General features: G+C 39.2%; 1 protein-coding gene across 6 annotated transcripts in view; it reads left to right on the forward strand.

Annotated features, from left to right (window-relative positions):
- The window catches only part of LOC122548836 (vacuolar protein sorting-associated protein 13B-like), a 968,370-nt gene that overhangs the window by 724,068 nt on the left and 227,787 nt on the right, over positions 1–16,515 (forward strand). For all 6 annotated transcript variants that reach the window (XM_043687672.1, XM_043687667.1, XM_043687669.1 and 3 more), the window contains 2 exons: positions 5,559–5,685; positions 7,391–7,534. In XM_043687672.1, the coding sequence (XP_043543607.1) occupies positions 5,559–5,685; positions 7,391–7,534 (271 nt within the window). The remainder of the gene's footprint in view (positions 1–5,558; positions 5,686–7,390; positions 7,535–16,515) is intronic.

Here is a 16,515-nt window from a genome sequence, read left to right on the forward strand (position 1 = left end):
CTGATAGAGGTTTTCAAATTTATCACCATCTTCTGCTTTAACATGCTGAGCCAGTTTACAGTCCAGTTAGCTAATTTGATCCATGAACCTCTACTTATATAAACATCTCGTATGTCAGATTCTGATTTGTCCTATTTAAACATTGTGGCTGTGGCCAAAGCCCTATTCATCCATCACCTCTGCGTTGACTAACCCACACTGACTCCCAGTCAAGCAGCACTTATAATTGTAGTTCTTATTTTAAGTCCCTTCATGTGGCCTTGCCTCTTCCATCTCTGTAATCCCATTCAGCTCATTGTGCAAAAATAGGGAAAAAAAAGGAAGCAGAAGTAAACCATTCAGCCTGCTCTGGCATTTAATAAGATCACTGCTTGCTGAGCTGGGAGGTTCATTTCCAGACGTTTCGTCACCCTACTAGGTAACATCTTCAGTGGGCCTCAGGCGAAGCAGTGTACATGATTCCTGCTTTCTATTTATATGTTTGGGTTTCTTTGGGTTGTGATGTCATTTCCTGTCCTTTTTCTCAGGGGGTGGTAGATGGGGTCTAACTCGATGTGTTTGTTGATAGAGTTCCGGTTGGAATGCCATGCTTGTAGGAATTCTGTTTGGCTTGTCCTAAGGTGGATGTATTGTCCCAGTCTAAGTGGTGTCCTTCCTTATCTGTATGTATCACTAGTATCCTTACATATAGCATTCCGGCATTCCAACCAGAACTGTATCAACAAACACATGAAGTTAGACCCCATCTACCACCCCCTGAGAAAAAGAACAGGAAATGACATCACCACAGTAAATTACATCACCACAAGGAATGACATCACCAACCCAAAGAAACCCAAACATATGAATAGAAAGCAGGAATTATGTACACTGCTTCGCCTGAGGCCCACTGAAGATGTTACCTAATATGGTGACAAAACGTCTGGAAATGAACCTCCCAGCCCAGCAAATAAACCTACATCCAGAATCTGAAACACTTACCCCATATTTTAGTTTCCTGATCGTGGGGTAACACCATGTCAATATCTACCCCCTCGGAATCTTCCATGCTTTAATCCTCCTCATGTAGAATCGACGTTTCGGGCATAAGCCCTTCTTCAGGGCTTTCCTGAAGAAGGGCTTATGCCCGAAACGTCGATTCTCCTGTTCCCTGGATGCTGCCTGACCTGCTGCGCTTTTCCAGCAACACATTTCCAGCTCTGATCTCCAGCATCTGCAGACCTCACTTTCTCCTCCTCATGTAATCCTGTCTCTCTTATTTTAATGGCTTCATCACTAAGGACTATGCCTTCAGCTGCCTGAGTCCTAAACTATCAAATTGCTTCTCTGACTCTCTACTTCCTTTTCTTCTGATGACACTCCTTAGGATGTATCTCTTTTGAATATTGCCCCGGTGTCTCTTTATGTGTCTCAGTTTCTAATTTCAGACTCATAAGATGGTTTCAGTGAAGAAGGAGGCCATTCAGTTCCTCTAGTCCATACCAACTTCCTGCAGTTTAGTACATACCCGTTCCCTTTACCTTTCTGCATAGTTCCTTCAGTTTTGTTTCGCTCCATCACGTGCTGATCCAGTTTCCTTTTGAAGCTGTAGTTAACTATACGTCTACTTTTTCAGGCTTTGTCTCATTATGATCCTCAGAGAGTTAGACGCTATGTTGAGTTAAACATCTTGTATAAATACAATTTAATGTTCCAATAGTAATGGCCATTCTCACACCAGCATCTTCTGGAGGTTTCTGTAACCAACAATCCATGTCAGTATTGCAGAGAAAGATTAAACTTTGATGTGGTTGACCACACAGCAGATGCTATCGCAGGATTTCCCAACTTCCTTCTTTAACATCTTGATGATAAGTTAGGCTAAGTTGCCCTGTTTACATGATTACTCTGAGCTACACATCCCTGTGAATCCATTTGATGTACAGTCAGACTTGGGTCAAAGCCCGTTTATTCTGGTGTATTCAATTGATTGTCATGACATTACGCATATTGTCTGAAAAGATGCTTCAGGATTTTGAACTGCAAAAAATGGACAGCATTGTACCATATTTAAAGTGGAAGATTGTTTGTTGTTGGAAAGTCGTCAATCAGCTTGGACAGTTATGCTCCAGTTATTTCTGTATTTACAGTGTTATTCTTTTACGCATCGGTAAGGTTAGAGCTTGGATATCTTGCTCCTGATCCAGAAAGAAATATCTTATTTCTTTTCTTTTTTGAACCTTTCTGTCTTTACACCGTGTGAGCTGTATCTTTTGGGTAAAACACTAATCGAAGGCTCCAACCCCATATTCAGGTGGGAGGAATCAATTTTAGGGTCTTATGGCAGAGGAGAGGGATTTTATGGCACAGTGGTAGTGTTCCTGTCTCTGAACTATGAGTCCCGTTTCAGTCCTACCCACTCCAAAGATGTGTAATAATATATCTGAACAGATTCATTAGAAAATATATTTGAAGAAAGAGAGTCATCTCGAGTTCGGGCCAGCTTTTATATCTGACTCTGTTTTTGACAGCACTGATTATCTCCTGTTCTTCTTTGGAATTTAGTGGTACAAGTTAAAGGTCTCGTATGAATACAAATTATGTTGCAATGTTAGTGACTACGTGCAAAAGGTTTGACTGGCTGTGAAGCGCTTTGTGGCATTGCAAGGCTGTGGAAAATGCTATACAAATGTAAATAATTTCCTCATTGTTTCTCTCTTCTTCATCCCTCCCACTGAGTTAGAAATGCAATTTACCTGATGCTCCCTAATCTCAGAACCAATCCTGCGATCTGGTCTAACTTTTCTATCATTTAAAACAGACATTTCGGTTGATCCGGTTTCAACAAGGAGAGTTAGTAAGCTTCATGTGGACCAACCTTATTTGCCTTGGCATAAGGATAGGGCTGCACTCAGACCTCTTTCTAAGTTCCTCCCCAAGGGGGTCTCAGTATTCAAAGTTACAATTCCCTCCTTTTATCAAGCTCCCTCACGCTTCAGAAATAGAGCTTAGATTCCAATTTGCAGATGTAAGAAAAGATCTGTTTTTACATCAGCTAAATTCATATGAAATTCAAAACAGCTAATTCAAATCTTATGAGACAAGGATCCATGGAGATTCTGCCATGAAGCTGGGATTAGCTATGTAGCGCTTTGCTGATACCTTGTGGTGGAATATCTGCATGTAGTCCCATGGCACCTATTACTAATGATAGCTGATTAATTGAAGAAGACCTTTAGAATATAAAGGACCAGCCATGAGCATTCAATGGTTAACACCTCCCTGACCCAGCACTTCACACTGTCACTGACTACAAAAGCTTTTTTTGTTTAAAAATAAACACTTTCCAAGTTGCAAACTCGGTAAATGCAAATGAATTGTTCGAAAAATTAGACTGCTGTTCATTATTTCAACTACAGTTACTTAATTTCAGCAGAGATGAATCCAGTTAATGACAGAGCTAAAGGCAAGCTTCAATATGTTTGGCAAGAAAAAGGACCTCTTTCTCCCATTCTCACAGTAAACACTTCCTCCGTGAGGGGTAATCATGTAACTGTATTTGCCAGGTGGAGGGTGTAACTTGTGAACAATTCCCCAACTCAGTTACAACCTATGGATCTTTCGTTGTGTCTCATTTCCATTCTGTGATTGAGAAAGTTGGATACCTGTCTTGTTTAATACAAACAGTCTTGCCCCTAGCCCTACCATGAACCTCTTCTCCGCCATCAGGTTTACATTACCAAGTTGCTGTTTGCTTAAATGCAACTGCTGAGAGTCGTGAACACAGCCCAGTCTATCACGAAAACCAGTCTCCCTTCCAATGACTGCCAATGCCTTGGGAAAGCAGCAAACATAATCAAAGACCCCTCCCACCCTGGTTATTCTCTCTTTCACCCTCTTCCATCAGGCAGAAGATACAAAAGTTTGAAAATGCATGCCAACAGATTTAAGAACAGCTTCTTAGCTGTTGTCAGACATATAGATCTTTCTCTGCACTTCCTCTGTAGCTGTAATACTACATCTTGCTTCCATTTTATTAACCTGATATACTTATGGAACGAATGATTTGTCTGGTTAAGATTTGGAGATGCCAGTGTTGGACAGGGGTGTACAAAGTTAAAAATCACACAACACCAAGTTATAGTCCAATAGGTTTAATTGGAAGCACTAGCTTTCGGAGCGCTGCTCCTTTATCAGATGGTTCTGGAGTATAAGATCGTAAGACACAGAATTTATAGCAAAAGTTTACAGTGTGATGTAACTGAAATTATATATTGAAAAAGACCTCCACACTGCAACAGTCAGGAGTGTTCCCTCCCAGTCGGAGAACACTGTAGTGATCTGGGACATTCGACCTTGGACCCTCAGGTGACTGTCTTCCAAGGCAGACTTCAGGACAGGCAACAACGAAAAGTGGCCAAGCAGAGGCTGATAGTCAATTTTGGTACCCATGAGGATGGCCTCACCTGGGACCCTGGGTTCATGTCATACTACACGTGACCCCACTGTACTACAGACACACACACTTCTAGACACACACACACTCCTAGACACACACTCACGCAGACCCTCTCTCACACGCTCACACATATACTTCCACACACCCCCTCTCAGACTTATACCCCTTTACACTCACACTCGCATGCATACACATAATCTCTCACAGACACTCATAACCACCCCACATGCGCACATACACATCTACCACCCCCTGAGAAAAGCAAGTGACTTCACCTTAGGAGGTAAGATCACCAAACCAAAGAAACCCAAACATACAAATAGAAAGCAGGAATTTTCAGCATTGCTTCGCTGAAGATGTTACCGAGTAAGGTAACGAAACGTCTGGAAATGAACCTTTCAGCTCAGCAATCAAACTTACATCCAAAACACATGCACATATAAGTTTGTGGGGTGAATTTGTACTTGCAGAATTACATTTTATTTTGCTCAAAAACTGCATGAATCCATGTAAAATTCTGTAAATCCGTTTTTTAGATTAGAATCAGTCTGATCATTGTGGCACAGACAGCCTCACAGAGGGAAGCTCACACCTTCAATACATTATCTGGGCTGACCCGACACCAATTGTTAAAGTTCACTTGAGAATGTAACTTTCAAAAAAAGTTTTGCGATTTACATATGAATGAACTGAAACCAACCTGGTCATTCTAAAAGATGAGAGACTTAACAAAAACAATCCAGGTCTTTTTATACATAGTTTCAGTTACATCGCACTGTGAACCTTTACTATAAATTCTATGTCTTACAATCTTATTCTCCACAACCACCTCCGAAAACTAGCATTTCCAAATAAACCTGCTTGACTATAACCTGGTGTTGTGTAATTTTTAACTTTATCTTGTTAACACGCTAAACAATACTTTTCACTGTATCTCAGGTCATGTGACAATAATAAATCAAATCAAATATGATGAATGGAATTTTAAGTCACTTACCTGTGATTTCATTGTTTGGAAATGAACTGAGGTATTGTATGATTTTTGCCAGCTGGGGTATCTGGACTATAAGCTGAAAATATAGGGCTAACAGTGTGCCAATTTTATTTGTCTTTTTTCCAGTATTAGACGTCACCAAGAACGAAGAGCAATTTTAACACCAGTTTTGACAGATTTCAGTGTTCGAGTAACAGCTGCCCCTGCTATACTTTTCACAAAACAGGTCTCACCAGAGAATACACAGACTGAGGTCAGTGATAAAGAATTTTAATAAAAATGTGATAAAGCAGTACATTTATCAAGTGATCTTGATTTAACAATTGTTGAAAACTGTTTTGAACTTCCTTTTTCTTCATTTTTTTTTCCATTTCAAATAAGGTGCATTATTGTCAGTTTTCTGTTTTAGCTGTTTGGTGAGTTTTTCTTTGCGTTCAATTCGGCTTAGATGGCATCTATTTCCTCTTGGAAACATGGAAATTTACCACAAAAGGCAGTAGAAATTTTTTTGACAATTCTGAAACTAAGGCTAATTGATTTTTGTTAGGCAGAGGTATTAATGGACATGGAACAAAAGTGGGTAAACAGGGCTGAGATACAAATCCACCACAATGTTATCGAACAGCTAAACAGTGTTGAGGAGCTGAATAGCCCACTCCTTTTCCTACAGAAACTTACTGATGAAGTCTAATAAAACCTGCTGTCAATGCAGGTTGAGCTGTAAAGTGACAAATAACATTTGTGCCACACAAATGCCAGGCAATGATCATTTCTGGTAAGAGGTAATCTAATCATCACCCCTTGAAATTCAATGACATTATCATCACTGAATACCCCACTATCAATATCCTGGGGGTTACCATTGACCAAAAACTGTATTGGACTTGCCATATAAATGCAGCGGCTACAAGAGTAGGTCAGAGACTAGGAGTACTACTGTTGGCAACTCACCTCCTGACTCCCAAAAGCATGTCCACCATCTACCAGGCACAATGGAAAGTTGGTAAAATATACCTGACTTGTCTGGATGAGTGCAGTTTCAAAACTCTCAAAACGCTTGATGCCATCCATGACATAGCAGCCTACTCGATTGGCACCATAGGCACAAACTCCTTCCATCACCATTGCTCAGTTACAACAATGTGTACCATCTACAAGCTGCAGTGCAGAAATTCACCAAAGATTGTTAAACAGTACCTTCCAAATCCATGACCACTTTCACTTGGGAGGATAGTGACAGTGGATACATAAATACCACCTGACTTGGAAGCATATAACCATTCCTTCATTACAACTGGATCAAAATCCTGGAATTCTCTCCCGAATGGCATTGTGAAATGACCTACAGCACATGGATAATAATGGGCAATACAGAACATGGGCAATAAATGCAGGCTAATCCTGTAATGCCCATAAGTGAATTTAAATAAAAATCCATAAGACTGTTGTTGTTTTGGATTCAGTATTTAATTCCAAGCATGCTACATACAATCAATATAGGGCAGCATGGTGGCACAGTGGTTAGCTCTGCTGCTTCACAGCCCCAGAGTGCTGGGTTCAGTTCCTGCCTCGAGCAACATTCTCCCCATGTCTGCGTGGGTTTCCTCCGAGTGCTCTGGTTTCCTCCCATAGTCCAAAGATGTGCAGCTTAGGTAAATTGGCCATGCTAAATTGCCCGTAGTGTTAGGGTAAATGTAGGGGAATGGGTCTGGGTGGGTTGCTCTTCGGCAGGTCGGTGTGGACTTGTTGGGCCGAAGGGCCTGTTTCCACACTGTAAGTAATCTAAATAAAAGAATTGTGTCAAATAAATACAATTCCTTGCTTGGATTACAGCTGGATATAAGTTTAGTTGTAGATGTAAACTAATTTTGATCTTGTTTGAAATACTCATTTGACTGAATGACATTGCATGTAGAATTCCTTATGATATATGTATAATAATGTTTTTGTCTCTGTAGGAAATTATAGTGTGTGGACATTCATTGGAAGTCAATGTTACGACAAGCTTGGACTTCTTCCTCAGTGTTGCTCAGGTTCAGCTCCTACAGGAGTTAGTCCAGGTCAATATGCACGGATTGGAACTGGTAGATCCAACAACAGAGGTAATTTCATACCCAATTTTAATTTTCTTCCTTATCTTTCTAATTTTTATCTTCATGAACTCATTACAACATGCTAGCAGTTGTAAAAAATAATCCAAGAACTAATATAAGTAAAAAACAATAACATTAAAAATAGGTTTGAAGTATACGGTATCCAACAGGTTAACAGCGTTCCTCAGCAGCAAGTCTGAGCAGGAATGATTTGCAAGTTACATAGAATTTGCAGTATGGAAACAGGCCATTCAGCCTAATTCGTCTGGGCTGGTATTTATGCTCCACCTGAACATGTGAATTATTCAAGAACTTCAACCAAATAATTGTTTTGTAGTACATTGTTGAAAAGAGTTTTGAAGTAGAATTTTTTTTGTTTTGCACTCATCAAGACTGAGATACAAGAATATCAACTTTAGAAAGGAAATAACAATCGATATACCATGAGAAGATAATGCTGATTGGTGAGACAATAGTTGGCATAGAGATGTAGCAGGAACTATCAACTGTTAATCTTAGTTACCTGATGAAATTCCAACAACCACATTGAATGATTTTGGTCAGGGCTATACCATGGGGATGCAAAGTGTTTAGCTGTCTTTGTAACCTTTTCTTCGATGAAGAATATTGCAACATTTACCTTCAAAGAAAAGAGGGTCACGTGCATGACTGTAAATAGCTTTTAGCAAGTGCAAATTAATCACTCTGCCTGCCGAACTGATTATCTTAAATTGGTTTGCAGTATAAATTTTAGCACAGTCAGGATTATTTGATGAATTCTTTTCACTGGCAAAAAGCACATCTATGCTCTAAGTTCGGCAAGCATAGGCTAGTTGAGCACAGTTGGCAGACTGCCAGCTGTGGGCATTTACAGGGCTATGATGTTTGATATGAGAAAGTGAGGACTGCAGATGCTGGAGATCAGAGTTGAAAGTGTGGTGCTGGAAAAGCACAGCAGGTCAGGCAGCACCGGAGAAGCAGGAGAATTGACATTCCGGGCAAAAGCCAACATCAATTCTTCTGCTTCTCAGGTGCTGCCTGACCTGCTGTGCTTTTCCAGCACTACATTCTCGACTGTGATGTTTGATACTGCCTCTCAGTCCCTAAGTCATATAGTACCTGGCACTGAAACCCATATATCTAGTTAGTCGTTTGTGTGGTCGGGTAGGCAGAACTTAAATCATGTGTGATTTGTGCATTTCTTAAACATCTGGAATCATCTGTGTACTGGTTCTTAACATTTCAAAAGCAAAAAAAAAGGCAACGAGGTTCCCTGCTGAATGTTCGATTCAAAATGCAGTCTCATTAGGGACAAGAGACGTATAGGATTGGGAGGTAAACAATGGTCTTTTAAACTACATTTGACATTAGAAAAAAATGAAGAATAACACAGATTATGTCTTGCAGGATATCATATTACTATCCCAGGCAATGTGCATGCTTTTGTTTTTTAAAGCAGAAAGTGACTGGGGATTCAAAACAGACTATTTGGACCAATTCTGTTCAAATAGTAATATTGAACTTTAATTGGAAAGGAGAAACAATCTGAAATATTGAACAGTGAACCGTTTTCTGTCCTTAAGTAAAATATATATTATATTTTTTAAAAATGTATAGGCATTTAAATGTTGCTGCATATATTTTACTATGCTGTGTTTCTCTGACCATGTTGCTTTTTGTAAAATGTACATCTTTCATGTTTGTCGTTATCAATGAGACATTTGCTATAAGCAAGCTGTGTTTTTAATGAAGCAGACATTTTGTTGTCCAGTGAACTGAAATTTTAAAAATCATTAATTTTAAGTGAATTGCTCTCCATATGTGATTGCTCGATTGAATATTTTAAAAATCTCTTTTAAGGAGAATTCTTCAGATGTCCCAATTAACATTCAACTGTTAACCAGCACAGGTGATCTGTGCAATGTCTTCCTTCTGATTTGTGGGATCTTGCTGTACTGAAGTTTGCAGATACACTTTCTACATTAAAACAGAGTCTGCACTTCAAAACAATTTCATTGGTATCAGGCAGTTTGGAGGGTCCTGTGAATTTGAAATTAAGGGGAGGCGTTGGTATGATGGTAATGTCACTGGGCTCGTGGCTGAGATGCCAGGTTAATATTCTGGATTCAAAACTACCATAGAAGATGAATTTAGTAAAAATTTGAAGATACAAGATGGCTTAATAGCAACTATGTAAATTGTTCATTGTTGTTAAAAACTAAAAACTAAACTGATTTGCTACTGTCCATTTCGGGAGGAAAACTGTCGTCATTACCTGGTCAGGCCTACATGTGATTGTAGGCCACAGGAATGTGGTTGACTCTTAACAGCCCTTAGAAATCCCCCTAGTGAGCCGCTCAGATCAAGATACAACTGGAGGTGGGCAATAAATGCTGAACTCAGCCAATGATACTTGCATACTGTCAATTAATAAAAATGTATGATGGGCATGATTCTCTTATGCTTTTCTTGATTCTTAAATTACGACCATTTTATCTCTCTCGACAAGTTAACTAAAATTATTTTGTCACAACATAAATAATGCTGTTCAAAGTCACTTGTCAAATTTAGAAATGCCAAGGCTGCAAGTGGTCCAATGTTTGTGCTTGTTGTAGTTATTGAATTGAATTGAATTGAATGGAATTAGCTTTATTGTCACATGTACTCAAATAAGTGTAGTGAAAAGTTTATAAGTCGCCACATACAACACCATCTTAGGTACAAAGATACCTGGGTACAGCTTCTTCAGTTACAAGATTAGTTAAGTTATCATAGTTCTGTTGAATTTCAATTTGAGTGTCGCACAGTCGAAAAGTTTTTAAACTTATTTGCAATAATTTTGATGTTGATTTTGAAGAGGTGGAGGCTGGTAAAATTACAACATTTCAAAAGCATCTGGATGGGTGTATGAATGGGAAGGGTTTAGAGGGATATGGGTCACGTACTGGCAAATGGGACTAGATTAGTTTAGGATATCTGGTCATTATGGACGAGTTGGACCGAAGGGTCTGTTTCCGTACTGTACGTTTCCATGAACTCGATGTTCATGGTTTGTTGCTGATTATTAACCATACCTGGTGTCCTGAGAAGGACATTCTCATGTGTTAGTCACAAATGTGTTAGTTGGAGAGTTCCAGGGTTTTGATGTGGAGGTGATGAAGCAGCAACAATTCACTTGGCAGCAGAATGGCATGTAATTTGGAAGGGAGTGAATGCTGTTCTCCTCCTCAGTGTTGGAGATCCCCAGAAAATGTAATTCTATCAAAGTACCCTTATTGTGTTGTTACATTACATCTAGTAGAAGACCCATCAAGCAGTTACGATATGCCAGATTTCAGGAGTGGACTTTGTATCTAGCGTCCTGCCTACAAATTAGCAAGCTACCCTGCTGTACATTTGGCTGCATACATTTACGTAAATGCAGCATTTTCTAGGCAAGCGTGGTAGGTTGTGAAGGAAGAATTTTCTTTGAGTGAGGAAATAGATTAGCGAAAGATTGCTATAGTTAATTAGTGTTATTAGAGAGACTTATCATGATGATCCTACAGTCTGACCTCAGTCTGAAAGTAATTCATTGACTATAAAACTTTTGAGATATCTGGTAGTTATGAAAAACGCAATGTAAGTATTAAGCCTTTTCTCTTCGTAATCTTTTTAAATTAAACAGCTGTAAGGAGGAAGAGTGAGGGTGAAGGTAGTGGAGGAAACAATGGTGTAGTGGTAATGTCACTGGGCTCATAATCCAGAAGCACCAGGTTAACATGGGATCAAATTCCACGACATCAGCTGGTAGAACCTAAATGCAATTCATGATCTGGAATTGAAAGCTAGTTTCAATCATGGTGATCTTGAAACTATCATAATTTGCTGTAAAAAAAAAACTCATCTGGTCCACTAACCTTAAAGGAGAGAAATCTTCCATCCTTACCTGGTGTTGCCTATATGTGTCTCCAGAACCACAGCATTGTGGTTAATTGTTATCTGCCCTCTGAAATGGGCTGGCAAGCCAGCCACTCGCTTCAGGGGACAATAAGGGTATGGGCAATGAATCCTGGTCTTGCTCGTGGCACCCATATCCCATCAAATAATAATTGAAAAAGAAAATGCTTTCTTTTTTAAAAAAAAAAGCATGATTCCAAGTTTAGAACTAACTAAACCACTCATGGCAGACTTGGGTGGTCTGACATCCGAGCGAGGTCTGAGGCATTGCTGATAAACAATGAGTCAACAGGCTTAATAATAGAGCCTGGAGATGTACATCTGTCACAGGTGTTGAGATTCTGCTTAGTTGGCTCCAAGTTAGCCTGCAGGCAAAAACCCTAATGAGTAGGGTGGTCCTAGCTTGGCTAGTAGCAGGAAGCACACTAATAATTTGCTGTAGTAAGTTCAGTGGTTCAAATTCATTTGAGCTCTGGCCGTACTACATTGCTTAGTTCTTTGGAGGTTATAGACTTTGGCTTTGACAACCTGCTTCTCAAACTCTGGACTTAATTAACTGAAGTGTGTCCCTCCAGTAAGAATTTGACTTCTCAATATTTGTCAAACAGAAACTGGTGGGAGTAAATTTCTCTTGAACTTAATATGGAGACTCCTAAAAGTGATGATGGGTTTTTACACGAGTCAAACACCCAGCCACCCAAAAAAGAAAGTCCATCTAATTAATGTAATGCTTTTTAAGTGCTGGCTTAATGCTGAAGGTTCTGCTTCTTGTATTTTGATATGTATGTGAAATTCCATTCAGTAGACTAGATATGCAAAGTCTCCTATGTCTCCACACAAGGTAGCTTTAGTGGACATACTGTGCAGTAGTTTGTTGACCTTAAGTACTCAATGCATAAACTAATTAGCTACATTATGGAATTTTTTTCTGTGAAGTTTTGTTGATGATGTATTAACTGGGAAGCGTCTGAAGAATTTTGAAAATAAATATATGCTTCCCCTAATAACTCTCTGGCACGAGGAGGATTTTGGTAATGTTACTGGGCAAGCAATCCAAAGGCCTGGTCTAATGATGTAAGTCATGAGTTAAAATCCCATCGTAGCTGGAACATAAAATCAATTAATTTTTTAAAAAATGGAATAAAATGCATGTATCAGTAATAGTGACTCACGGCTACCAGACTGTCATTAAAATTCATCTAGTTCACTCACATCCTTATGTGAAGGAAGTGAGCCACCTTTATCTGATCAGATCTTACGTGACTCCAGAGTCTGTACTGTAATGTAATGCAATTGAGTCTTAACTCCCCTCTGAAATGGGTTAGCAAGCCACTCAGTTGCATTCAAGAAGATGGCTCATGACTATCTTCTCAAAGGAAATGGCAGATAGTTAGTCTTCCGTTCTGAAGAAGGATCACTGGACTTGAAACGTTAACTCTGCTCACTGTCCACAAATGTTGCAACCTGTTGAGTTTTTTCCAGTGACTTTTCTTTTTGTTTCTGATTTCCAGCATCTGCTCTTCTTTGGTTTTTGTTTTGATGGCCAATATATACTGGTCTTACCTGTGGTACCTATATTCTGGGAATTAATTAAAAATGGGCCAATTGTTTGTACAATCTGTGATGTGGGCCCTAGGTGAAGGTAGGTACCAAAGGTTTAAGATTCTCATGGGTCCTGGGTTGTGTTTGGAATGTGCAGGAAGTGGAATTTGACATTGGGAAGAGACTCCTTTGCAAAAGGATGAACAATTGAACAGGAATTTTAAATTTAGAAGAGATTTGTAGGTCGAAGTAAGTGAGGAAATATTTGCCTCGTCAGTCAACTTTGAAACATTTGGAGGCCTAGACTTGTCTGAGACTGTGAATTTTAAATGGAATTTAGGGTTTTTTCAAGTAATTACTCCGTCACTTTATTATTAGGAGTGTGTGATTATTGAATCTTCTCATAATTCAAAACAAAACGCCATTGATATTGTGAGTTGTCCAGTTGTGCCGAACTTGAGTTTGGGAATGTCTTGTTGCATTGTCTGTCGCTTGATCTGAGTGAAATCGTACCTTTGTAAAGTTAACTGGGTTGAGTGGAGGAAGGTTAAGTTCTTGTATGATATAATTAATGGGAAAAAAAGCAAGGTTTTCACAGCCACCTGGGAATCACTGGCCCAAGACTGTCCAAACAGGAGGAGGAGAAGCATCCAGGAAGCATTGAGACTTACCGTCGGGAAAAAACAGAAGCCAGGCGAAAATGGTGCGAGGAGCATGCTGTCACACCAATGCCCCACCCACCCTTCCTGTGACCACCACCTGAACCAAGAGTGACCAAGCCTGAGATAGTCCCATCAGTCTGTGCAGCCGCCTATGGATTCACCCTGAGATTGGAAGAGAGTCATCCTGGTCAGCGAAGGGCTGCCAGTGATGATAATTAGTGAATGCCATTAATTCAAACCTATCAATTAGAATGGAGGAAAACATTGATGGATACTGTGATCATCATGCTCTGATTTTCAAGATTTGGATTTGTTGAGAGGCTGAAACATAAGTTATAACAAAAGCTGTAATGAATTTTTTTCATACGTTTCAGTTCCACTCAAGGTTTCCAACATGAGAGTGCTGGCTACAAGTTTATAAAGTGTTTGAATGGTAATTAAGCTTGTGAGGGATGTTCTGAATTTGAGAGGTGGTGTAAAATTGCAATTGTGTCTTTCATCTTTGTCCCTCTTAACATTTATTCCTTTATTTTGATGTAGCTTTATATTTTCCTGAACATTGCTGTGAGGCATCTCATGACTTTTTTTGACGTCAGCGAACGTGGTTTTCTTCACCGAGTTTTGTGTTTCAAGCCAGAATCTCTTGACAGCATCCTCATTTCCAGTGGTCCTGCCCAGAAAAATATTAACTGGGTATCTGGTTGGCATCAGGCTCCAAATCAAGTATATCAAACCTTGGAACTACTAAAGGGAAAATGTACAGCAATTAACTGCTGAAAGATTGATTGCTCCTTGTTGCAAAACAGACATTTGAGATACATGGGAATGAATGTATATAATTCTGACTGATTAATTGCAGAACTTAGTATTGTTACAGTTCAGTGACTGTTATGAATAGCATATCTTCAGTTGCATGTACGCTGAAGTTAAATCTTCTGTTTCACTGACTTGAGAATGATTCAGAAATCAGATCTTGTATATGTTGCTACAGTTTCACAAGCATGTGAGAAGTAGCTTAGCTCTCTTAGAAGACTCTGTTGGGAGTATTGATTCCAGCAGTTTTATAATTGTGAATCATGGCTTACTGCAAGATAAGCCACCTGTGAGATCAGAAAGCACTACAATCAACCCTATTAAAACTCCCGCTCAGCTGATTGTGTGTGCCATTTTTCAGTCACAATCACTGCTGGAAGCGTGAAATTTAATTTTATACCAGAATCAGCAGGGAAAATGCTATGCAAGTTCTGACGTTTGCAACTGTACAACTCGGCTCTTATAAAGCTTTTTATTTTAATACATGCCTGTCTACAGCCAAAATGCTGCCTACAGAAGGAAGTTGCTACTTCCCCACTCCCTCCAAGACCTCAAAATTGCAAGTTATGTGGTGTTCACATCACTCAAAAAATAACTTCTTTTTGTCCACACTTTAGCCACTGTTTATCCTTTAAAGTTCACTTTCAACAGTGCAAAAGATGGTAAAGTGTGTTGTTCTTGTGGTAATGGCCTTTTACCATTCATTTGTTTAAAAGGAGCGTTTGTTAATAGCATTTTTTCGTCTGAGTCAAGTGATATTTTCATCAAGGGACGAGTCTTATCTTTACATTATAATTCCTGAAGCAGTGTTAACAGAGCAGCTGTAGGCGTTTTTTCACAGTTTAGGCTGCTTGTGATTGCTGCTGGTGTTCATTAATCTATGCAGCTTTAGCATGGTAACAGTTATCTTGAAATACATTAATTTTGACATTGCTGCTCTTAAAGACCATGACCATAAACTTCATTTGCCTGCAGACTCCATATTCCTTCTCTATCCCTGTAATTCCCAGTGTACTGGCGCACCCTAGAGGGGCCATACGGCCATTTGTTTAATCTGCAGCATTTATTTCCAAATTCTAAAGGATACAATATCAGTGCAAGTGTCGTTTTCAGTTGAATTTCCTTTTTCTGCATTTGTGATAGCAAGAAAAATAGCAGAAGCAACATTACCTTAAAAAAGGCCAGTGACTTTAGCGTAAGCAATCACAGCTTTTTGTATCTAACATGTATGCTATTACATCGATTGCATTTTAACTTTATTTTCCGAAATTCTTTTTTAAGTGCAGCTTAGTTTTTTAATTGGTTCATGCAAAGGCCAAATTATTTGTGACTAAGAGGTGAGTAAGAGATCCACCAAAATGTTCCTTGTTTATTTTTTCACTTTCGCAAATTCCTATAGCTCTCTGTAATATAATGCGAGCGATCCAAGACATTGTTTATTTCAGTTGCATTAATTAAAACAGACGAAGGCCACTTGCTATTAACTTTTAGAACAAGCCACATAAAGCAGCATGGTGGATTTTCTTTGTTTCTTCTGTGATCTGATTTTTAATATGGTCAGGCTGGTATGGGGAGACAAGCTTCATCCACAGTCTCAAAAGAGTGAGACATCGACAATTCCAAAGCCAGACTCTTCAGGCACAATTCAGGAATGCAAAATTGTCCATAATTTGGCAGTAAATCGGTATTCTGACAAGAATTGCTGGTATGGAAACTAAAATGCATTGCAAACTTTGTTTTTTTTTGATGCTGAGGATGGCATCGTATGGGGTCATTGCTAGCTGTACCTGAATTAATTTCTAAAAAAGTTTTAAATTCTTGAGAGAAGTACTTTACAAATTTACTATCTTTCATTTGGAAGGGGTCCATACGCCAATGCCGAGGGGATGTCCCACTGTTCCTCGCCTTAGTTTCCATATATACAGCAGCGTGATCGGAAATTGCTATACTACCTATTTTACAGGATGATATGGAATTTAAAAAAATCGAGGGGGCAAAAAACATATCAATTCTAGTATGACATTTATGTGGATT

This window comes from Chiloscyllium plagiosum, chromosome 4, assembly GCF_004010195.1.
Source record: "Chiloscyllium plagiosum isolate BGI_BamShark_2017 chromosome 4, ASM401019v2, whole genome shotgun sequence".
Classification (NCBI taxonomy): domain Eukaryota; kingdom Metazoa; phylum Chordata; class Chondrichthyes; order Orectolobiformes; family Hemiscylliidae; genus Chiloscyllium; species Chiloscyllium plagiosum.